We start from the raw sequence: 23,845 nt of genomic DNA, 5'->3' as shown, positions 1-23,845 counted from the left end.
AGTACTCCTAAGTATAGTTATACCTTTGTTGGCTGACTGCAGGTAGGCCTTGGCTTTCTGACGAGGCAGAAATGCTTTTGTTGATGGGATGCCTATGTCAATAAGGTAGCCGTGATCTTCCACACTAGAGATGCAGCCAGAGAGCAGCTGTTTGGAGAAGAAGTGTAAGCTTAAAGGAAATTTTATCAGACTCCTTGTTGTTGTTCCTCCCTCCTCAAGCACTCAAGTTTCCCTGAAAAGAAACAGGACTTTGGGCTCCCACAAATGAGACCTATACCCTTCACAGCAATATTAGGACAAGATATCTGCACCTGCTGAAATTCTATTCCCTGCATTCTTATAAAAGGCACAAGAACATTTTCCCATATCAAATCACAAAAAAATTAACAGATATGTTTTGAGCTCATCTGATGATGCCCATTGCCAGGTTCCCCAGCTACTGAGGTTAGGGTATGTGATGATACCAGAGAGGTTCTTTTCCATGGAAGCCCCTCTCTAGGTCTGTATACCTGGCACCTACATGGATGACTTTCTGGCACCAAATAAAGGCATTTTTATTTATCCAGACATCTTAATTCATCACACTGTGTTTTTATTACTGCTTCTTTCAATTGTTACTTTACATTTCAAAACTATTTATCTGCTAAAGTGTTATTAATTGTTGTTTTGTGCTTTTTATTTTGCTTTATTATATTTTATGTTTTGTAAGCTACATGACATAATTTTGGAAAGGCAGGCGTAAACAGATAATTCATATGTTTCATACCATGCCAGGTCTCAGAGTGGCAGCATTCAAAGCCTTGTTGACATCTTTGGGGTTGATTGTTAGCTGTATACTCTGACGACCTGTAGTAGTCTTCTCCACACCAACCACAGCACATCTGACCAGCATTCCTGGGGTAAAGAGATCTGAGAGAGAATTCAGATCCTGCAAAACGATAGTTTAATGGATAAAGACTAAAATAAGGAACATATCAAAACAGCAACAGCAATATCTAGTCACTGACTCTGAAACATTGGCCAAACAAAATGTTCTGCTGTAAGCAATACAACTGAATTTTTGAACATGCTATGGAGGATGTTGATTACTGAAGGGGTTGCAATACAGCCATTTAACTATTCAAAGCTTATTTCCTCCAAAATACAGATGGCAAGCCAAAGGAAATTCATGTTACTGGCTGTGTGGAGACCCAATGCAGGACTTCGGGGCCAGAGTCTAAAAGGGAACTAGCCAGAGGGAATTTCTAATATTTCCTCTAAATTCTGCCCTTCTCCCTGAGGATTCCCATTTTCCTCTCTTTCAGAGCTTTCGTATGTTGTTTCCCTAACAGGATTTCTTGGCTTTTTGGGTGGCATTTCGAGTGAGTGTGATTTGACAGCAAAACAGAGTCAGATAAGAAATTTTTCTCACTGCTATTCCCTCCGGCTAGGTTCCCTTTTAGACTCTAGCCCCGAAGTCCTGCACTGGGTCTCCAAACTGACCCTGCAAGCTCCCTTCACCCAACCACAAGTCTAAAACCTCTGCCAGAATAGCTTCAAGTTCTCTTTTCAATTTATTACGTTGGCTTTGCCTCATACACTGGGTTTTTCCACAACTACACCAATATGTCTTCACACCCAGGATAAGGTAATCATTCCCAGATTTACCTTTCCCTTCACGGTGTATTCATCCCACCTCTACCACCAATTTTGTGGCGTTTGTACAGAGCCCCAGTCGTTTCACGGACTATTGACCTGTATACCACTACTTTATTCTTCCGCTGCCACCAATTTTGTGGGGAGGAAACCCAGGGTTCCCCGGTGAAGTATTGAGTTTCAGTCAGGTAGAGTTAACAATGAAGATTAAAGTTTATTTCAAACACAAACAAGTTTTAAAATATATTCGAAACGCTGTCACTCTATTGACTCTCAGTCTTGTCCCTGTCTCTAAATCACTCTGACTCCTCTATCCCCCCCCTTCAAAAAAGAACCAACCGGACTAACTGTCAAAACCTCTGGGCTGAGCCTCAAAATCAGGTAGGCTCTGCCTCCGGGCTTTCTTATTGGTCAACCTATTAACCCTTTCTCTCCCTCAATACAAACGTATCCCCAAAGAATGGGCAAACACCACATCAGCATATGTTGTTCCAGACTGGAATGGGATGTGTCAGTCAAAATCTAGAAGTGTTTTTTTAAAAAAGGTCTACCTTCTTTTGTTTTTATTCAATTGTGAAGATATTAATTTCAATGCACATCCTCCCATTCTTGCAGTGTGCAAAACACTAAAGCAGGGCACTCCAGATGTTGGACTACAACTCACATCACCTCTAGCTGTAACTGTTGGGGATGGCTAACAACATCTGGATGGCCTCAAGTTCCCCATCTTGGCACCAAAGCAAGTCAGGTGTTGTAAAGGCAGCTCTAAATGGTCTTCTACAATGTAGACCTCTTCAGGACAGAGCAGGAAACAGAGGAGGCAAGAAAATGCCTTGAACACAAGAAACCTGCTGCTTGGTGGTACTTGCAGAACCCACCAAACAACTACGTAACACACACGCACCTTGTCTTACCTCTAAGTGCGCATCTGTAGCCACCTGTTCATTCAGCATCTCATTGTAGGCATCACTTATACGTGTCGCTTGCACAAATCCAGTGAGCCCATTGGGCAAGCTGATCACCAGCTCAAACTGATTAGACTCTTTCACGCATCCTAAGAGCAGTACCCCTGCAGTGAGGGACTGTTTAAAAAACAAGGACAGATAATGAGCAACTTTCAGAAACACTTTTTTCTCCTGTGTTTTACACAACTAGACTGTCCCCCACAGGGGAAAAGAGTATATTGTTAATAAAAGCTGTAAGTCCCCTTTTTAACAAGACCTAAAAAAATCCAAAGAAAAGCGGAAGGGGAAAATTACATCATTGCCTTCTGCATGCTGTGAATTATCTCACAATACCACAATGATGTACAATCTACTCCTGTCTCATATGCTACTATTTGAAATGGTACTTCTCCGCTGTCCGGGGCGATTTAAAAGCCCCTGGGAAGGCAGGCAGGGGGGACAAAGACTTTTGCCCCCCGCCAGCCTTCAGAAGAGGTCCAGGACCTCTTCTGAAGGCGGGTGGGGGCGAAAGTCTTTGCTCCCCCCCGCCTGCCTTCAAAAGCCGTCCGGGACAGCGGAGAAACGCGCTGCGTTTCTCCGCTCTCCCGGGAAGGCAGGCAGGGGGGAACAAAGACTTTTGCCCCCCGCCGGCCTTCAGAAGGTGTTCCCGCCCCGCCGCCCGGCTTCGGAGGAGCCTTCCAAAGCCGGGCGGCGGCGGGAGGCGTTCCCGCCCCGCCGCCCGGCTTCGGAGCATCGTTCCGAAGCCAGGCGGCGGGGGGAGGCGCTCCCTCCCCGCCGCTCAGCTTCGGAGCATCGTTCCAAAGCCGGGCGGCGGGGGGAGGCACTCCCTCCCCGCCGCCCGGCTTCGGAGCATCGTTCCGAAGCCGGGCGGCGGGAGGAGGTGTTCCCGCCCCACCACCCGGCTTCGGAGGAGCCTTCCGAAGCCCGGCGGCGGCGGGAGGAGGTGTTCCCGCCCCGCCGCCAGGCTTCGGAGGAGGTCCGAGGACAGTGGGGAAGACGCGCTGCGCTTCCCCGCTGTCCCGGAGATTTCCCTATGGGCTGTCGTCTTGCGAAGCAAGCCCATAGGGAAATTAGTTTTGCGAAGCGCCTCCAAAACGGAAAACCCTTTCGTCTAGCGGGTTTTCCGTCTTGCGAGGCGTTCGTCTTGCGGGGCACCACTGTACTACTTATTATTGTGTAGTTTTTTGCCACAGTGTGAAAATAAGCCATAATACAAATTATAGACCAACCTCAACTGTTAGAAATTCAAAATGTTTAACACCGATTTTTACAGCGGCTTTCTTCTCAGTCTTGAGTTTTTTTGGCTTTGTTTCATCTTGATGGGTTTTCTTTCTTTTCTTGGTCACTTCTTCATGTTGCGTCTAAGACAGTTAAAAAAAAGAAAGACATTTCAAGATTTTGAAAAGACAGTTGCTTCCCTAAAACAATAGTTTAGTTTTAGAGCTGCAAAGGGACCCATGAACGTAACCTGCAGGAAAGCATGTTTTAGAGAGTTTAATCTTAAGGAAGGCCTGGTCTGAAACTCAAAGGAGCTGTACAGATCTAAAGTTAAACAAGAATGGAGATGCTGTTACCTTCCCGATATTGCTGGATTACAACTTCCATCATTTCTAACCAATGGCCATGATAGCTAGGGCTGGTGGGAGCTGGAGACCAACAACATCTTGAGATTGACAAGTTCCTGCACCAACCCAGTTTAGTGTTATGGAAGCAAGTGAGCTCAAAATTGAGGCTGAAGTGCTCCACCTCCTCTTTCTTCCTCTGGCACACATCAAAGGAAGAAATTTGAAGCATTCACTTCCGAGTTTAAACTAAACTAACCACAATTTGTTGCTATGCAGTGATAAACCATGCCAAACTCTGGCTTATTGAAATGAGCCAAAATCAGAAGCTACAGCTTAATTGGCAGGAAACTTGTTTGTACAGCACAGGCATTTCTATTCTATCCTGAAGAGTTCCCAGAACCACTTATTGTGTTATTCTTAAGAACAATGTCAGTGCATCAATCTGGGGCTATAGCACAGTGATAAAGCATATGCATTGAACGCTGAAGAATCTGGGCTGAATGCTTGGCAACTCCAGTTAAAATTGCTACAGGTAAGAGGGTTTGAGAAACACCTCTGTAAGCAGTTAGAGAATTGCTACCAAGCAGAATAGGCAATAATAAGCGACAAGATGAACCTATGATCTGACTTAGTAGAAGGCAACTTAATATGTTCACGATTTGCATACTTTGAATAAATTATCCTGCTCTACTGTTGACTGTCTGGCCGCTTTTTCTTCTTGACTTTTCCTTTGTGGGCCACCTCGAGGGAAATTCTCTTCTACAGATGACATGGTTATCTTTCTGCAATGGAAACAACGAAGTTATTTGCATATACAAATCGTGTTCAAAAGGGCAAAACCAACACAAACATTTTCTTATATGCAAAGAACGAGGACAGACTTTAAAATAACAGGAATAAAATAAGTGTTGTGCTTTTGAAGATGATTCATTCTTTAAAACAAGACAACACTCATGAGAGTATCAGGACACCAAGAGCTCATAAATATTGTTAATCTATGATGTGCAAACACTGTACCACACCTACTCAAACTGAATGTCTACTGGTAGAGATGCAAAAATAAGCTAGTCCTTCCTTTGTTCTTAAGTAACAAAGAGTTATTTCATGAACCAAGATCCTAAGTATTCAATGCCTACATAAGTGGAGATCAATAAATAGTTTTTTCTATCATTAGCTCAGTTGGTTAGAGCGTGGCGCCAATAACACCAAGGTCACAGGTTTGATCCCTGCATGGGTGCATCCCAGGGGTTGGACTAGATGATCCTCAGGGTCCCTTCCAACTCTATGATTGGGTCCTCTTCCAAGTCTATGATTCTATCACTCAGCCAAGAAAATAACTCACCTGTTGATTTCTGGCCGTTGTGCAGCTATTAGACCCAAAACCTTTGTATTTTAAAATATGAGAAACTAAAAAGAGAGCATTTCACAAACAATATGCACTATTCTAAATGACTTTGCTTCATAACCATACCAGGATTTTAATCATTTCCCCCACATACACTCAGAAAAATCTAGCAATCTTTTGCTAGTTTTAAAATATAAACATTTTTATATAGCTCAGAAGGCACAAAGTGGAAGCTGGGGCAGATAAGAGCACTATTTTCACTCTGCCTTTATGTCCATAAAGCAGCTTTCAATATTTTAAAAAAATATAACAAAAACAAACGGGTTAAATCAAGCCACACAGCCCCCCTTCCATGTCTTCTGTGAGAGATCCTGCAATCAGAAGAGCGGAGGCGCGTCACAGCAAGCACTCCGGCCGCGAACCCGCAAGGCACTCACACAGCCACGCTAGTTCTACACGTGCAACCCACCTTGCCGTATTTCTCAATCCCCAGCTCACTCGGACTCGGCCCCCTCTCCTTAGGCCACCCTCCTTTCCGTCATTATCCCTCTTTTCCAGAGAGCTCAGCTTACGTACCTTTTCCTCACGCTTCTTCAACTCACTGGCACGCCTGGGGCGTGAGAGCCGCCATCTGCTCCGCAACCCGGAATCGAATTCGAAGGCCTGCAAAGGGCAACCGGAAGTGGGCTTTACGGAAACCGGGCCGTGGTAGAACTCGAGGGACGGTTTATTAGTCGTCACAGAGCGCAAGGAATCCGGTAACTTTGACAAACACGCAAATTGCCCAATCACATCATACTTTTCTGAGGCGGTGCCGTCTTACTCGTCAGGGCGGCGCGCCTCAGCCAATCAGAGGCAAGCGGAAAGGACGGCTGTTTGAGCGACGCCATCTTTCGCGCGAAGGGCATTGAATGGTTGTTATCGGGAGGAGAAAGCGGGTAATAACTGCGGCGGGCGCTGACTTCGCTCGGCAGAAGGTTAATTTTGTTGGGGAGTGTGAGTAGCATCTGTAAAAGGGGTAGAGGCCCTGTTAGTGGCACACACATAGACCCTGGTAGGAGTAACCTTCAAGGATTGCTATGGCAATTGAAATTCAGTTTAGTAAGCCAATAGCTACTGCAAAGGTCCAAAGGGTCAGCATTTTTGTGCTTCTGTTTCCGACCGGGCCGAGGGATCTAGGCTGTCATTTCCTATTCTGTGTGTTGTCTTCAAAACTCGTTATGAATGTCATTGGTTGGTACATAGAGTAATTTAGCGTTTGATACTCTTTATACGCAGGTTGCTCTTCATATGAAATAACTAAAGTTAGTTCAATGGTAATAGCTAGCCGAGGTCTAGAGGAGCTGCTGTTATGTTGATTGAAAAGTACTGAGCAGTTTGAACAGTTTAAAGGTTATTATTTCACTAGTAAACGATGATGCATAAAATAACTTTCTGGTTAGTGAAATATCGCAATGGGAATATGCAAAACGGAGTGGTTTCCTTTTTCTGAAGTTCTAGTGTTATGCATAGCAGCAGACTCTGGTTGGCTTTGCTTATGACTCCGTAGTGTCCCTGTATCTGCAAGAGGATGAGCCGTCTCTTTCCTTTTTTTCCAGATTTGCAGTATAAAATCATTCCACCTGTCGAGGAGATACTTGTGTTAATCGCAGTTGAGAAACATTTGGTAAGTTGGTCTCCTATACTAGATCTAACTAGTTTTCCTCAGTAAATTGGCTTGAATGTTTCAGTGGTTGATGCCTATTCCCTTCCACTTCTTGCTGAACAACAGTGATTGAAGGTCTGTTTGAAAGCACTTGCTTTCTGCTCAGACTTATGCCTTTAGCTATGACATCGCTGGCCTGACTCTTTGGGGTGGTAAACTACAATTGTTGGTCTTGTTGGTCATTGACTCAACCAAGTATAGGTGGTACAGGAGTTGTAGTCTGGAACGATAAGATAAATTTACTGCATGAAGTATTCTAATGTCAATTAAAACTATGGATTACATCATTCTTACAAATAGGACATGCAATTCTTATTAGGTTATCTATTATTATTATTACCCATGCATGTGAATAGTGGCATATCCGTAACCTGCTCTATGGAGGCTCAGGTGGCTAAATAATTCGTTATTTACAAGCCCATATTACGTTTCTTGAAGCATCGCTCTTAGCTTCAGAAGTAGCCATTATTGTTTGAAGGTCAGCACTGTAAAATATATTGGTATTAGATGTAGCAAACAATTCAGAATAACAGCTTTGAGTAGATCTTCCTATGTAGTTTTAGTAGCTAATGCTTTCATGCTCAAATGTAAATAACTGGAATGAAGTTGGTCTACTTTGGCTGGAAGATACTGTAGATTTTTTTTAAAAGATTCAGTACTAACTTCCTTTTTTAAAATCTAGGACTAATAGTGATGGCAGGACACGATGCTGGGTCACAACACCAATTCACAGGTTTTCATAAATACTTCAATACCTACACCATAACAGGCAGAAGAAATGTAAGTGTCCAGTTAAATAACTGCTAAGAAACAAAGAAGTTGATTCTCAAAAGTTCCTGAATTGATTTGGGAATGTGTGGGGTGGGAACCTCTGGCACACAGACCGAATTAGGCTTGGCAGGGATCCTAATTTGGTTTGTAAGGCTCTATTCCACAAACAACCCTTTGAAATGTGTTTGATCTGAGGAATAATATCCTTTTCTGTCTTTAGTATGTTATAGCTACATATGCAACGATTGCAAGTATCATCCTGTATTTTAAACTGAGGCCTAAGAAGCAAACTCCAGCCGTGACACAGAAATAAGATGGGTAAGTGTCTGCCATATTTTACTGATGCCAGTAGGGCTTAAAACCTCCAGAAATCCAGGTAAATCTCTGTATCTGTACATGAAATGTCAAATGCAAGTTTAGGATCTTAAGCACTTGTTACGAGTAAATCATTTCATAGGGCTTTAAGCAGATTACAACATGAAGTTATTTCTTACCAGGAATGTTGTTATCATATGTTGCTGTCTCTCTAACCTCAACTTGAACATAGAATGGCTTTCTTAAATGGCATAACAAAGTGTAGTGATCTTGAATTTGTGTAACACTCTGTTCTTCAGCTAATCAAACACCAGGAGCAGATGCATAGTACCAGAATTTTGATACAGGATATGCAAGGTTAATTTGCTTGTTTTTGAAACCTGGGATGTTTGCCATGAGTTTAAATTTCATAGATGTCTTAATAAGAGTTGGCTAAGGAAAAGTTGATAGTTCAGCAATTGCTCAGTATGTGCATTTTTATCCTATTTTATGTCACTCAGTTCTTCACTGAGTGGCATGACAAGAGTATCTAAATGCAGAAATAAGGGGAAGTGGTTGCTTTCATATCCTCTTGACATCCAGTTGTGAGCATACCTTTAAGTTCTGCCCAACTAAATAGCATGTTATTTCATGGCAGCAGTGTATCCCCATTTGTATGATCATATATCTGCTTAATAAGCCTTAAATGTGTGAGCCAGCAAACCAACCAGGAAGTCTTCTGTTAACTGTACTTTCCCATTTTGTATGAGCCAGGAAACTGGTTAATGGCTTCACAACAAGCCAGTATATGAATTTTCCTGGTTTGGGCAAAATACTGCCACTGTGTGTTAATATAAATAGAAGTTGTGCAAGATGTAGTAACTGAATGATGTTTATTTTTTTGACAGGTTGACATGTTGACACTGGACCATGCACATAATATAACTAGAAGTTGATGTACACTTCAATAAATCATGAACAGTGATGAAGTTTGTAATCTGTACACATTGCTACTACAGAAGTGACGGTCCTACATATAAACAGCGTGCAGAGTTCTAGTGTGTACAATTCAGTTAAGGAGCCCTTTCAATCTGTGCTGAGAAATGATGGATACATCCTTAGGCATTACTGTATCTCTGGAATAAATGTTACACTGCATTTTGTTCCAAAAGTAAATTATGGCTTTCATTACAACCATTTGTGTTCCATTTGTAGTAAGAGAGGAACAAACATGATCCTATTTCCTGTGTCTTAAACATGTGGATGGTGCTGAGCAGAGTATGGCACTAATACTAAATGTTAATATAACCTGTTTAATCTACAGGCATTCGTCAACATATGGAATTCAATGATCTGGCAGGGCTGCTTTTACATTGAAGATAATGCTGAATGATAGGTGTTAAAGACTACTTGACTGATCTTATTTCTGAGCAAATATGTGCCTGCACCACTCTGCACAGCCTTAATTCAACCCAAAGTGAAATGCAGATAGGTAATAGGGATCGTGGGTTGCATCCATTGTGGGATAACAAAGCTTTCCCTTGCTTTTAACCAATTGTGGTTTATTATGTCCAAATGGAGACAAAATGGGCAGTCTTAACTATGGTTTATGAACTGGTCATTCACCAATCCATAGCAAAGATTAACTACTGTTTAGGCTTCAAATGTAACAGTACCTGTAATTAAATTGAAAGTGGAAAGGGAAGCTTCTAATCTTGCAGTCCTGCGGGAAGTGGCTTGCTTATTTATGTAATGCAAAAACATAATTTAGTGTTGAGACTCAAACCAGGCCTAAATTCCACCACTTTCTGCAGTTTGCCTCTTAGGAAACATCCTTTATGATGCTGCATATACATTTCATCCCAGATAATGTACTTCCAGTGACTTGCAGGCCCCTTCTGATGGACAAATGTTCTGATCAGTCACCTAGAGGCTAGTAGCGAGCAGGGTCAAAGAATGCAATTTTTACTTTTGTACAGTTTGCTAATTTCTGCACACATCCCTCTAGCCTCCATCCAGGGAATCAAAAGAGGCATTGTTCAAGAGTACAAAGCACAGCTACTAGAATATGGCTGGGGTAGGCTTGTGGCCTGAGAAGACTTGCAAAGGCCAAGCAGAGAGGCTCAGATGACTGCATTTGGCTTTCAGGCCTGTGGTTCCCCACCCCCATTTTAAAGATGTGACTAACTGGCTTCCCTGAAACACTGATTTCTATACATACAACCCTTTTAAAAACCCAGTCGTAAACTTGACAAAGCATTACACCATTTCTGGAATTATGTAAGTGGAAATCTTCCACAAGAAGTATTTAGCAGCCTCACATTTTTTTCTTTAAAATCATGATTCTCTCATTTGCTTTGTCTTTGAAGATAAAAGCTTGTAGTACAAGGGCTGCTTTTGCTGGAACTATAGAATATAGGTTCAGACAGGTAAAAACAAGGCCCTAGTGAGCAAATGAAACTGAAAGACAGGCACAAAATAGATTTTATTATAAAATATCAAAAGTATAAAACTGTACATAATGCAAAACCATGGCAGTATGTTTTTAAACTAATGGATCCATACTAGTTTTCAACAAATTGTGTATAGCTGTGGCACATTTTTTCACAGAAAGCATAAATGACATTTATGCTTTGTCATTATAGAAAGGGCTCAAAAGTATTCCCCCCCCCCCGGCAAATACTTAAGGGGGGTGAATCAAGATTCTTGTGGGGGGAGGTTGGTATACTTTTTGTATCCAAAATAGGAACGCGAAAATTCAGTTTTAAAGGTTTCAAGTATTGTTTGCGTTTCCTAAAATGCCGCTTACTGGTAATCTAAGTTTTAGAAATGTTCAATCTTGTTCAATTTGTGCTTTTCAGCTTTGAAGAAACTAGGTTACTCACATAAGTCAGATAACTACTTAGGCCTCTTCACAGCTTTATAAAGAAGTAACAGCTCCATAGAGACAAATTCCACTCTTGAGGAACTTATATGAACAAGCCTTACTCCGAAAGAAAATTTTGGGTACTGATTAAACCTGTGTTAATGCCAAACTAAGTGCTTTTAAATTGTTGTTCAAACAACTTTGCTTTATGCAACTGGCACTACAGTTTTGTAGTGCCTGTTGTCATTTTGTGGACAAGGTTAAGCAAGGTATTCCCACATACTGTTTACTTCTTTTAAAAAGCCATACCACATTATATGTTTCTTCCCCTATTTTTATGATGTCAATGTCTCAGCACTAACACTAGGGTTGGTGTTGGGGTGGGGTTTAAAATAGCAGTTGAAGGTGTGGCTTGAATCATCATCAGTTTGCACCATTTGTTCTGGCAGAGAAGTTCATTTGTATAATATGTACATTGTGGTCTTCATTAATTCAAGTTATTCTAAGATATACATGAGACTTGTACAATCAAGTCTTGTAGTTTGGTAGTTCACTGAGGACTGTATGCCCCAGCAGCAAGAAGCAAATTTCTGCGGGTAAAGTGAAGATGTGTGACAGGGGTCGATTTGGACATGTATGTACCCAACAGCAAGTCTTGAGAGCTTTCAGGCAGGTTTATATGTCCAGTGGCTGTGGTAAAATCATCTGTTTCTAAGTCCTCAAAGGCTTTCACAGCATCCCACAGCTTTACCGTGTTATCCATTGAACCTAGGAAAAATGAAAATAACTCTTCTAATTTAACAGGACATAACATTTAATTCTGAATATAAAGAAAAAACATCCGCTATACACCACAACCCATTCGTCAAGCTGAGGATCTACAAACTACTAATCACTTCTTATATTCACTGCTAAGTACTCTGTAGTAGTTAATAGCCTTTCAAAGATAAAGCCTTTTCAAAGATCCTTCAACTTACTTGCAGGGAGGAGAGGAAGTCCTAATGCATGAGTCGGAACCCATTTCACTCATGCATGGACTCTGTAGAATATGACCCAATGTTTCTAAAATTCTGGTAATAGGACAGAAAATGCAGGTCCCACTCTCACAATTTATAGTTGAAAAGATACAAGCTGAAACCCTCGTAATAGTAAAAAGTAAATGGAATTATAATTAAGTTATATTTGTATTATATAGTTTGAAATAGCTTCACTGGATAGATTGGGGGCTGATGCTAATAAAATTACACTGGGGGAGCATGAATAAGAAGGTAAAACTTCTAAACCCGTTTACTTTTTCAAAAAGACACACTCCTTGTTCATAATAGGTTAAAAAAGAAGAAGAAAAAGCCAAATTCTGATGAGAAAAATATTTAAAGTATTCTGCAAAGCCGAATTTAGCATGTCCACTTTGGTAAGTACATAGATAGTAGCTTTGCTTCAATAGGTGTATAATTGCATAAAATGAAGTTCGGGGCTGGCCTATTAGCCTCAGGTGGTGGATGTTGGAGGGTGCAGTGTAGTAGTGTGTTTATTTTATGGACAAAGTTGTGCGCCATGCAGCCTCTCCTGCAACCCCCAAGCTATCTGGCTTCCCACAGGTGCAGTACAAGATACCTCCCCTCACCATTTGCCAGTCATGTCTGCTTCTATACATGGAAAGTTGGGTGTGGCACCATCTTGTCCTTAGTTAACAGACAATGCTAGCAAATTAAAGTATTAAATGAATATGCTTAAACAATTGCTCACTAAATGGAAGACTGGGCTGTCAAAATAGAGACAAGTCTATGATTCCAGATGATAGGATTGTTCCACTAAACATAACAAAATTGACTTCAATACCTGATGCTAAGATCTCTCCATCTCTACTGAATCTCAGTGTGTAGATTGTGTCTGTGTGTCCTTTTAATTCTCCAACCATCAAACCATGCCCAATATCCCACAAAAGCACTCTTCCATCTGTTGCCCCAGTTGCCAAGAATCTTCCATTAGGAGAAAATGCCAATGAATGAACTGGTCCCTGGAACAAAAATAAGCCTATTAACAACAACACTTATGCATCACCTTCTACAAGAAGCCTCAAGGTAAATTACACTAGAAATGATAACAATTCAAAGCTACAGAAAATCCTATGTATAAAATCCAAAAACAAAACTAGCAACAGGATGCCTTGTTTTACTTAGCAAGCACCCTTCAAATAAATAATGTCATTTCAGAGCGCTCTGCATCACCTCTTCTGAGGTGACCTCTTATTTCCCAGTGGGAAGTTAAAAGATAGGTTGTGGTCCCATGGAGAAACAGTATCTATTCAAAAGGAAACTTTGAGCAACAGGTCAGTTTTTAACTAATTTCTAGTACTGTGTGCAAAGGTTTCAGCCATCTCCTGTTACCATTTTTGTGCAACTAATGTATTTCAGTGTTAATCTCACATTAATTTACCTTATGTCCTGTGAAAATTCTGACACAATTCCCATTCAGGACATCCCACAGCCGCACAGTCCTATCTGCTGAGCCTGTAGCAACGTAGTTGGAGTTTGGGTGAAAACGCGTCGATGTGACATCAGCAAGATGGCCAGCAAAGATCCGCAAAGGCTGGTAGTGATCCGTAGCCCATAAGCTTAAACCAGTACAAAGGATATTTCAAAAATGTGAAACAGGAAATACAGAACAAGACTGCTGATGTCCTGATGGCAAGGGAATGTGTGTTTCACAAGTGTCTCCAAACTAAGCTAAGGAATCGGGAGACGGGGGGGGGGGGGCAGGAGGCAAATTTAATTCTAGTATAAAAAAATCTAAATGGCAATTAGTATTATTTTTAGTCAAATTTCTCATAGGATATATCCTAGAACAGGGATAAGGTACCTTTTTGGCACAGCAGGCCAGACCTGCAATGGGATGTATGTTTTTGCGTTTTGTCCTCCCGAAAACCTGATGTCTTAATTTTGGGTTTTAAAAAGTAGGGGTAGTCTTATATAAGGGTCGTATACCATATACAAAATAAGTTAACTTTGGCAGGTGGGTGGGGCCACGCACCTATCAATCATCTGATGTCAGGTGACTGATAGGTGGATTCACCTATCAAAGTTAATCTGAGGCAGGGGGAGGGGGTCTCCTTCACCAGTGCCATTCCGCTGGGAACATACTGGCAAAGCAACAACTATATGGACTGAACTCTCCATTCACCAGCTGAAAAGCAGAGAGTTCAGTCCTGCTGGCTGAAGGAGTCTACTTCACCAGCATGTTCCCCACAAGGAACACAGTGGCAAAATAGATCCTTGCAAGATTGAACCCTGCCCCCCCCCTTCATCAGCTGACATCACCCAGTGATATCTGTTGAGATACAAGTGGGTGTTGTTTGGGGGAAAGGACCTTGCAGGCCAAGATTGGCCTTTGAGTTAGAGGTTCCCTACCCTTGCCCTAAAATATAGCAGATAGCAACAAGGCGATACCACCAACTGACAAGACAGAATTGCAGATTTACACCGAGATGGGAAACTCATGCTGACTCTTACCGAGCCACTCTGTCATGACCTCCAGATATAAAGTAATATCCATAGGGAGAGAACTGTGTATCCCATATAGGGTAGTTGTGTCCTTTGTATCCGACTAGACAAGAAAAGGTTAAAAGGCTCCACAGTCTGATAGTGCCATCCTCTGAAGATGATAGCAAGTAGTTCCTGACAGAAAAAAGAAATCAGAAAAGGTATTTTTGAAGCTATACTCAATCTTAAACCTCTCAATAACACATTTCAAGACATCAAAGGTTTTAATACACTTCGGGAGAGTATTAGCCCCATTTTGCATTTAAGAAGCTAAAAGAATAAGATCACAGCTGAGATGACACAGGAACTAAGGATTTCTTATGTTTACATCCTCTTAGCCATCACACTGATTGGTTACTGTTTGATGCTTGGCTGACGCCTGATTTGTTTTTAAGAATTAAAATTTAACAATATAAGCTCAAAATTATAAACTACTAGGTTGTATCCAACATTGACTGTAGCCCCCACCCTCCACACACCCTCAAACTGCTCTGGAGAATTAACAGGATTGTCCAGAGATGATGGAGGGGTTTTGGAGGGAAGGGTAAGGTAGCTGAAGCCAAATTACATGAGCTTAAGTCCACTCACGCAACATGGGGTGCTGCCCACTTTGAAACATGCTCCTCAGAATGCAATCCCCTTTGTTTCTTAGAAGTTATTTCATATTCATGTTTTCCATACAATATTTTTTAAACAGTGATATAATATGAAATATAGAACACTCATCTATTCATGTGCATGTGAAGATCTATTGCCCCATATATAATTTACTAGTTTAAAATATGAGAAAAACCTCCTGCATCTAAGAAAGCTTGATTATGCTTTAAAGAAATAAAACCGTTATTTTGACAGGTATATATTTCATTGTCCAATACACAAAAACATTTCAGAGACTATAGCCAGAGGTGGGTTTGAGATTCATAGATAGTAAGTGAACATTGGCTTAACCCACTGCACTTTTGTAAACAACAAATGTGCAGTACTGTTTCAACTCTAAGCTTTTTGATATTGTACATAGCTCAGCTGAAGGATGGGACCTTCAGATTAAAAATATGCTAGTACAGACAGAACATTTTGTGTGGGGGTTCCGTTCCTGGCCTCTGCATGCTTTGGTTGAGTGTGCATAAGCATGCCACACCCCTCGTTCCGTTCTCTTCCAGGTCCAAAAGGACTCATATGTCGGCAATCACATGTCAACTGGACATGCCTAAAATGGCCACCGCCTGTAGCAGTTTGAGGCTTCTAGCTCATGAGGTTCCTTCTGATGCTCAACATAAATTACACAGTCCATGGGATCAGGTCTCATTCATCTATCCTGAGGTGGTAGACTCAAATTGTACAAAAGTCTCCAGAAAAATACTTTTTGTAACTGTGGATACTCTGCTTAAAGAATACTGTATTAAGAGATCCCCCCACAAATAACTATTGTTTTACCTATCAGGACTGAAGCTGGTACCATAGACAGGTCCACTGTGACCATATAAAATCTTCAACTCACTTGCTGTTCTCTCATCCATGATCCTTTCTAAAACATCATCTGATTCTTTATCTATGAGACTGAGATCTGAAAAGAAAAAACCCTAAAGTTTATCTTCATGTAGATCGCTAGTAGTGCTTGCCAAAGTGCAAATGCCTTTTTGATTGTATCAGAATACCACCATGGCCTAAATCATGATTTTCTGTCAATTTCAATGATATAGACCATGATGCCCTCAAAATGTGTTTGTCTATAATTTCCATCAGCTCCAGCCAACAGAGATGTGCTGGCTATGCCTGAAGCAAGCTGCAGTCCCAAATATCTGATGGGCATCTGGTTGGGAAAGGCCTTCACTGAAATTTGAAATCTGTGATGCTTATACCAGAGTACCACTGGCAACCATTTTGCTAGGCTGACAGGCCTGAACACTTTCAATTGTATTTTCTGCTCCATTCCTGGAAACACTTGATTTTTAAAATCTCTGCATTAGCATATCTTCCTTAGCAAAAACACAGTGCTCTACAATAAGGAAGTAGAATAACACAAAGTAAATATTGTCTCATTTCCAATGTATCACAACATCTTCCCTAAATAGAGTATTGATCCTTATGTATAGTTTTTTTCCCTGATGTCAGTAGTTATATGCAAAAACAATTTGTATTAATTTGGGTAGGTTCTATTGTCAGCAGTTAAATAAATATGAATGCTAAAGCTGTGATGCATTAAGTCAAAATAATTTCATTTCATTAGCTCAGGATTGCTATTCCAATGGAAGGATTTAAACTGAGCAACCTTCCTCCATGTGATCCTCTATCAGAACAGTTAGTGTGTAAATTAGGACGAGAGTTCATTCTGATTACCTGCTGCTGATTTCACACTGCGTAGCTTTTTGGGTGTCACAGACCACACTCTGACAGTGGAGTCAGCAAAGCCTCCAACGATCATGCTAGAGTCATCTGTAATGTCCACTGCTGTAAGGCCCTGTTCATGCAAAAATCACCATTGAAGAAGTTTTATATGTGGGCTGAGAATGTAATCACCACACAGTGTTGTTCCCCGAGAATTGGCCATCTACCATTAGTTTTGAACACAGAGGTGAGAATTACCATATTACAAAGTTAACTATAGTGTATAGCCATTAAAAAAAAAGTAAAGCAAAAGTTGCTAAACCTGGGCAGAAGTTTTTTGTTTTTAAAGAAAGGATCCACCTTTTGGCTGGCACTGATTTTTTGTAGTCACCATTTACCCAACCCTCCTGAGTCCTCCGGCAAATGCAGAGGACTTGAGAGAAGGGGAAGAGGTTAATTTTCCACTTTACACCAGGATTTGGAGACACTCAAAATAGTGAGACTCCCTTGCTGTCCATCTCTGCCTCCCAACCTGAAGTAAGACAAATTCTTCCTGCCCATGTTTTGTTCAATAAGTGAAAAGCAGAGAAAGGAAGGACTCTTGCTTCATGTGGGGCAACCACAAGCCATCATTAAAAGTAAAAGATTTGCAGGCCCCTATTATTTAAGCAGCCTGCACAAGGCACTTCCACATTTTTGGTATTAACTATGTGTTTTATCCTGACTACAACGAGTGGCCTTCGGGCTCTGCATTAGGCAAGTTGTTTCTGTCCAATTTCTTATGCTTCCATCTCCCATTGCAGCCCACCCACAACACTTTGTTCCACAGCTGTCCTGAGGGCCAGAGGAGATAGGATGAAAAACCGCACTGTGCAAGCAGCGTCCCACTCATGCAAAGTCTGGGCACAATCCATTTTTTAAACTGTGCCAAGATTTGACAGAACAGGTATCTGGGAAGGGCTGGATTATACAGCATATGTTTTGCATGCCAAGTTTAACCCTCAACAGATGTTGCAGGTAGGGCAGGGAGAGAATGGTCTGAAACTAGGGAGCCACTGCTATAGACAAGGAGTGGAGAATTAAGCCCACCAGGCCTCCCCCGTTTGATTGAGGCCATTTTGGCAAAGCCACCTCCAGTTGCCCTCCGCCTAATGTCATACTTTGGTATCACTACCAATCCCACAACTGACCTGGTATGCATTAAGGAATGTGTAGAAACAAATGGAAGGCAGGCAGTCTGGACCAAGACGTACACGTTTAGTAGCTTCTTTCATATTCATTATTTTGTCCAACTTATCCGAATCCTTTAGCTCAGGAAGCGGGATTCTGCATACAGAAGAACATACTTAAAACCAAAAACGAAACAAAAGATTCATTGATGCCAGGAAAACACACCTGCACACTGACTGAACAGAGGCCGAAAAAGAACTCAACTTTTGAATGTCTGGGGGGGAAGAACCCAGAGAACAAGCTCCTTCGGTAGTATTAACTAAAAGGTGACAAAATTAGGAAAATCATAACTCTACCAATTCTTTTACAATATAAGGGAAGTTACTTTTACGAACAGCTCCATATTCATAGAGGAAGGTTTTCCTTCAAATGATACAAGCTTTTTACATCAGTGCAATGCATCTCCTAATACATGGGTAGGCAAACTAAGGCCCAGGGGCCGGATCCAGCCCAATCACCTTCTAAATCTGGCCCATGGACAGTCTGGGAATCAGCATGTTTTTACATGAGTAGAATGTGTGCTTTTATTTAAAATGCATCTTTAGGTTATTTGTGGGGCCTGCCTGGTGTTTTTACATGAGTAGAATGTGTGCTTTTATTTAAAATGCATCTCTGGGTTATTTGTGGGGCATAGGAATTCATTCATTCCCCCCCAAAAAAAATATAGTCCAGCCCCCCACAAGGTATGAGGGACAGTGGACCGGCCCCCTGCTGAAAAAGTTTGCTGACCCCTATCCTAATAGAAAGAGAACCTCCAAAACATTTTTTAAGAATCAAATTAACTGAGAAAATGCTTATCAAAATATTGACTATAGTCTAGTTCCTAGATGGTAAACTTTCCTTTGCTCTGTATCACATAGAGTGCATGAGGGCTCACATGACTGAATGCTCCTCCATGCAGAAGAAAAAAAATCCAACCTTCCACACACAAAGCTAGATGTCAGGTAAAAGACTGGGGTAAAGACCTTTTCTATGATATCTAGTTTTCTATTCAGGAATGTCAGCTGCCCACTTCAGTCTGAACTGGCACAGACTAAAAAAGCAAGATGGAAAATGAACTGAGACGTTTCTACTTTCAGCATTACCTAGTCTGTGGAGGAGCATTTGGATCTTGCTTTTTACTTTTTGATCCCATGCTGTCTTTTTTTGGCTTCTTCTTCTTTGGCTTGCCCTCCTCATTTTCCCCCTCTTCATCTTCATCATCCAAAGGCAACTCAATTTCTGGTTCTTTTAGTAAGCCAAAAAAGACCTACAAGCCAAAAGAAGAAAAGAGTCATGTAATTAAAAAAAGAAAAGTTTAATGAAACAGAGAACTGGTAGAGCAGAATAATAAATTTTATTAGATCAATGTAATTACTTTTAAAAATATGAATGTTTCTCTGTGGACCACAACAGCTTTCATTTAAGACATACATCTCTACGAAGAGTGGTCCACCAAAACTCTCAGCAATTTTCAAGTAATTGGGAGGTGGGAACAACAGTTAAGTTTTAACTGTGATTTAAAATGACATGTAATGCCTAATGCCAAGACAATGGTCAGAGAGATACTTGCCATTTTGGCAAATAAGTGGCACATAAATTTAAACTGCTCTGGAAAATTGGAGATATATCCAGAACAACATCCAGTTTAGCACAAGGAGCTGCAGTCAGGAGTAATGATAAGTAAGAGTGCTTAGCTAATTCTTCCTTATCCAGAAGCATACACTGTTAACCAACTGCAGATCTAAAGAAGCCAAGAACTCTCATAGAACTGACAACCTATACATCCCTAACAAAATGTTCATGATGTTACGTATTTATCAACCTCATACCTTTGCTTTATTAGCCTCCCGTTTTGCCTCTCCTGCCAAACTTCCCACCATAGCATCAATCTGTTGTTTACTGCGAGGCATTCCATCAAAGATATCAATGTAAAGATGTTCCTGAACAATATTCCAGATCTGATTGTTCTGTTTTTCCTGAAGGTGTCTCTTCAATAGCTGATAAGAATCACGGGAAATTCGCAGCACAAACTTGCTCGTTCGAAAATCGAGCATTGTCTCATTCCCTCTCATGTGCTCTTTTTTGGTTAAACTTGATAGTACACGCAAGTCATCTTGATAATAACACTCCTGATCCCCATGAAACCTAGAAAAAGGTTAGAATCACACAAAAGATGTGTAGGGGGACAACTGTCTGAACAACTTAAGTTCTGTGATCTTCAGCATTTTTTATTTTTCTATATTCACACGTGACATCTATGTACTATCACTATCTTATATTTAATGTATCTAAAAATTATGTTTTATCAATAGTTATGTTAAAAATTCATTTCAATTGAATTTTTCACTCCCATAACTGCTTTTATCTCGTAATTTCTTTCATTACCTAAGGGTGAGATCCAGCATAGTGCAAGTGGGTGTCCACTTGCACAACAGAGCTTCTTCCTCATCTACATCTGCCTGTCTCCCCCCACTCACTCCAAAATCTGCTCCAGAGGCTGAGGAGAAGAAAAACTAAGTCCTGTTGCACAAGCAAGCGGAAATCATTCTACGTCACCCTTAATGTCCCAGATCTTTCTCAATCAATTGCTGGTGCAGTCAGTCTAGCAGAACATCTTGAAATAGCAGTAATTTAATAAACTACTTGACTTTCAAGGTAAAACCTTACTACATAGTTCATTATACCAGAAGAAAGCCACAATTCTAAAGCACAGAAGCACAGGTGCTGTGAGAAATAGCTAGCTTTTACAAGCAGCAACCTTTTGTATTAGCTCATAAAACCAGAATGGACAAGGCTGGTAAAAACATTTCAGATTCCTAAGGAACCACATAAATGTTTAGGAATTCAAGTACCAAATACCTAGGATTTTCCAGCCTTGGGCACAGGTAATTTCCCTCTGAACAGGCCATGTATGTATTCACTTGCTGCCCATAACAGGAGACAATGCAGAGTATTTCATTGGTTCAACTCCCTTAAGTCATTGAAATGAGCAATGTTATCAAATGGTTCAGGCCTAGAAGTTTCAGAACTTTACAGACATCACTAGAACTGGCATTTAACCTCATAATTCAACAAATTAGCACACACATAAACAAATGCTGCCTCATAAGAATAATAATTAGTCATTGGAATGCAATAATCTATGTAATAACTGGGAAAGTCTTGAGTCATGTTATATAAATATCCTCCTAAAATATTGCATATATTTTGTGGTTGCAGGCATCCAGTAGCCCACACTTGCAGGAAAGACCTAACTGCCAGGAGAGGGGCTTAAAAATCTTTCAGCATCTCGGGATTATTTTGTTCCTCCTCTGGATGCCTGCCTTAGCGTAAATGCTACAGACTCTACTTCCCGTTCACACACTTTAACTGTGAACATCTGCAACCAACAAATTTATAGATTTATCTACCTAATAGTGAGAACATGGAAATGGAGACTAAATTAACAAAATGGTATTACTTTTCAAAGAAGGACTTTGCTTCATTTTCATGCCCATTGTAGACTAGCTCCAAGTACATATGTACAAAGAGAGGATAAAAAAGCTGCGATAACTCAGCTCGATGACAGTCCAGAGCACATTCAATGAAGTGTTTCAGTCCACTGTAGTACTCTTCATAAAGCGCTGGGTCTCCTTGCTGATTGTAGGCAGACAGTACTGCACTTACATCTGGCTGATCTTCCACAAAGACTCCAACTGCAAGGCATTAACATACAAAGGGTAAATCAATGTTTGCACTCTGTGTAACTATTTCAGTTCTAAACTGTGTAAGCTTCTTGAGACAAGAACCTCTTTCCCCTTTATACTGCTGCATAAATTGTCATGTACAGCAACAGTGCTATTTTTATCACTTTTAATAAGTAATGACACGGAGCAAATGACTAAGAAACATGCTGCAACAAATTTCTTTTCAACTAAATGTTTACATGAAAAACTGACATCACTCAATCATACCCTAAACTCAATTGTACTATTACAATCCAGGATCAAATATAATTCATAAGCAGTTTATGCAGTCAGTATAGCCCCTTACCTACAACTCCTATCATCCCATGCCATTGGTCATGCTAGTTAAGGCTGATGGGAGTTCTACTCTACAGAATATTCTGTTAGTGGTGTCAATTCCTCCTATTATACTACTTCCCAAAATGTAGTTATAAAAGGTGATAACTAAGTCTCTCACCTAGTTATTTTGAAACTGAAGCTGTAGCCTACACTTTGTATTCCTTCTGTATTATGTGTGGTTTTAAATCTAGTTTTATTGTATACTTTAACTTTGATTGCTTGGGAGAATAAAAATATAAACAACAGCTTGGTTTTAAATCTAGTTTTATTGTAGACTTTAACTCTGATTGCTTGGGAGAATAAAAATATAAACAACAGCTTTATAGGTGTGCCCCAAAAGAGCAAGCCGATTAACAAAAACAAATGTTAACGTATACAGTAATATGTCGTTGTTGTTTAGTTGTTTAGTCGTGTCTGACTCTTCATGACCCCATGGACCAGAGAACGCCAGGCACTCCTGTCTTCCGCTGCCTCCCGCACAGTAATATGTACTCCAAGATAATAATAATAATAATAATAATAATAATAATAATAATAATAATAATAAAATTATTTATACCCTGCCCATCTGGATGGGTTTCCCCAGCCCCTATGAACGGCTTCCAACAAAGTATTAAAATACAATAGTCTGTCAAACATTAAAAGCTTCCCTAAACAGATAAATTGGTCATTACCATTCGCGGAACGAATCCTGTGCAATAGCACTAGGTGACCACAACGTAGAACAGCATACGAATTTAAAAACTGGATTTTGACCTCAGCTGTCACAAAGCAGCCAGTGCAAATAGGAAAGGTCCCTCCTGCAAGCGACCCCCTCGCTCACCTTTCCCAGGTGGCCCCAAGGCCACTGCGGGAGGCGCCGCGGCAGCGCCCGGAGAGATGGTGGCCCCGCTCTGGCCAAAGGTGACCGAGCTGAGCAGCACATCCCCAGAGCCGGGGGCGCCGCCGCCGGGCTCCTGCCCTTCCCCGCCATGGGACGCCTGGACTCCGGGCGCCGAGGAGCCGGGATCCGCCGCGACCTCGTCGGCGAGCAGCCGGGCCTCCCTGCGGAGGATCTCCTCGGACTCGCGGAGGTTGCTGCGCCTCAGGAACTGCAGCACAGCCAGCAGCGTCTGCCGGTCGGTGGGCAGCTGCGAAGCGGGCGGCGCAGGGCTGGGCGCCACCGGCGGCTTCGCGTCGGCTCCTGCCGCCAACGGCTCGCCCCCTTCCGCTAGAGGAGCGGCGGCCGAGGGGGCAGAGGGAGCGGCAGCGACTCCCGCTACCGCCGTCGCTCCCGCTGCTGCTGCCGGCGACTGAGGGAGAGCGGGAGGAGGAGGGGGTGGCGCCGGCGGCGCTCCCGCGTCGGGGTCCGGCTTCACTGTGACTGCTTCGGCCGGCTCCTCCGGCAGAGCCGCCATAATGGAACCCGACAGCCTCGCCTCCAACTCAGGCAGCCCGCTGCTTTGCGACAGTGAGGGCACGGTCTCCAAGCCGTGAGGCCAAGGGCTGCTAGCGACAATTAGGGCGGCGCTTTACGGCACTTCCTGTTACACTGGAGGGAAATGATTTCAAATAGAATA

At 41.7% G+C, this 23,845-nt stretch overlaps 3 protein-coding genes across 7 annotated transcripts in view; 1 reads left to right on the top strand and 2 right to left on the bottom strand.

Annotated features, from left to right (window-relative positions):
• Nucleotides 1-6,215, bottom strand: part of PDCD11 (programmed cell death 11) — a 28,798-nt gene extending 22,583 nt beyond the window's left edge. Inside the window, exons 1-6 of one of the 3 annotated variants that reach the window (XM_028730384.2) lie at nucleotides 6,087-6,215; nucleotides 4,833-4,947; nucleotides 3,830-3,961; nucleotides 2,550-2,717; nucleotides 767-928; nucleotides 24-147 (exon numbers count right to left, since the gene is read on the bottom strand). In XM_028730384.2, coding sequence (XP_028586217.2) covers nucleotides 24-147; nucleotides 767-928; nucleotides 2,550-2,717; nucleotides 3,830-3,961; nucleotides 4,833-4,937 — 691 coding nt within the window. In that variant the 5' untranslated portion in view covers nucleotides 4,938-4,947; nucleotides 6,087-6,215. Of the gene's footprint in view, nucleotides 1-23; nucleotides 148-766; nucleotides 929-2,549; nucleotides 2,718-3,829; nucleotides 3,962-4,832; nucleotides 4,948-5,979 lie in introns of all 3 variants that reach the window. The other 2 variants (XM_028730383.2, XM_028730385.2) reach the window with 2 other exon arrangements.
• A 109-nt stretch (nucleotides 6,216-6,324) lies between these two features.
• ATP5MK (ATP synthase membrane subunit k) lies at nucleotides 6,325-9,474 on the top strand. 3 transcript variants are annotated; one of them, XM_028730390.2, is made up of 5 exons: nucleotides 6,325-6,448; nucleotides 7,109-7,176; nucleotides 7,898-7,995; nucleotides 8,207-8,304; nucleotides 9,189-9,474. In XM_028730390.2, the coding sequence occupies exons 3-4, from the start codon at nucleotides 7,909-7,911 to the stop codon at nucleotides 8,297-8,299; spliced, it is 180 nt and encodes a 59-aa protein (XP_028586223.1). In that variant the 5' UTR covers nucleotides 6,325-6,448; nucleotides 7,109-7,176; nucleotides 7,898-7,908; the 3' UTR covers nucleotides 8,300-8,304; nucleotides 9,189-9,474. The 3 variants fall into 3 exon arrangements, with proteins under 3 accessions (XP_028586223.1, XP_028586226.1, XP_028586224.1); XM_028730393.2 differs by having other exon boundaries at nucleotides 6,394-6,487; XM_028730391.2 differs by having other exon boundaries at nucleotides 6,394-6,506.
• Nucleotides 9,475-10,746: 1,272 nt separating this feature from the next.
• TAF5 (TATA-box binding protein associated factor 5) lies at nucleotides 10,747-23,731 on the bottom strand. Its single transcript, XM_028730386.2, has 11 exons — nucleotides 23,110-23,731; nucleotides 21,683-21,917; nucleotides 20,052-20,367; nucleotides 19,326-19,489; nucleotides 18,201-18,336; nucleotides 17,023-17,143; nucleotides 16,120-16,249; nucleotides 14,656-14,820; nucleotides 13,583-13,760; nucleotides 12,986-13,163; nucleotides 10,747-11,914 (listed from the first exon to the last, which is right to left on the bottom strand). The coding sequence occupies exons 1-11, from the start codon at nucleotides 23,681-23,683 to the stop codon at nucleotides 11,697-11,699; spliced, it is 2,415 nt and encodes an 804-aa protein (XP_028586219.2). The 5' UTR covers nucleotides 23,684-23,731; the 3' UTR covers nucleotides 10,747-11,696.
• Nucleotides 23,732-23,845: the final 114 nt, after the last annotated feature.

The sequence above is a fragment of the Podarcis muralis genome, chromosome 6, assembly GCF_964188315.1.
Source record: "Podarcis muralis chromosome 6, rPodMur119.hap1.1, whole genome shotgun sequence".
NCBI lineage: Eukaryota > Metazoa > Chordata > Lepidosauria > Squamata > Lacertidae > Podarcis > Podarcis muralis.
Note: the sequence above shows the minus strand (reverse complement) of the source record. Positions and strands in the feature narration are given on the sequence as shown.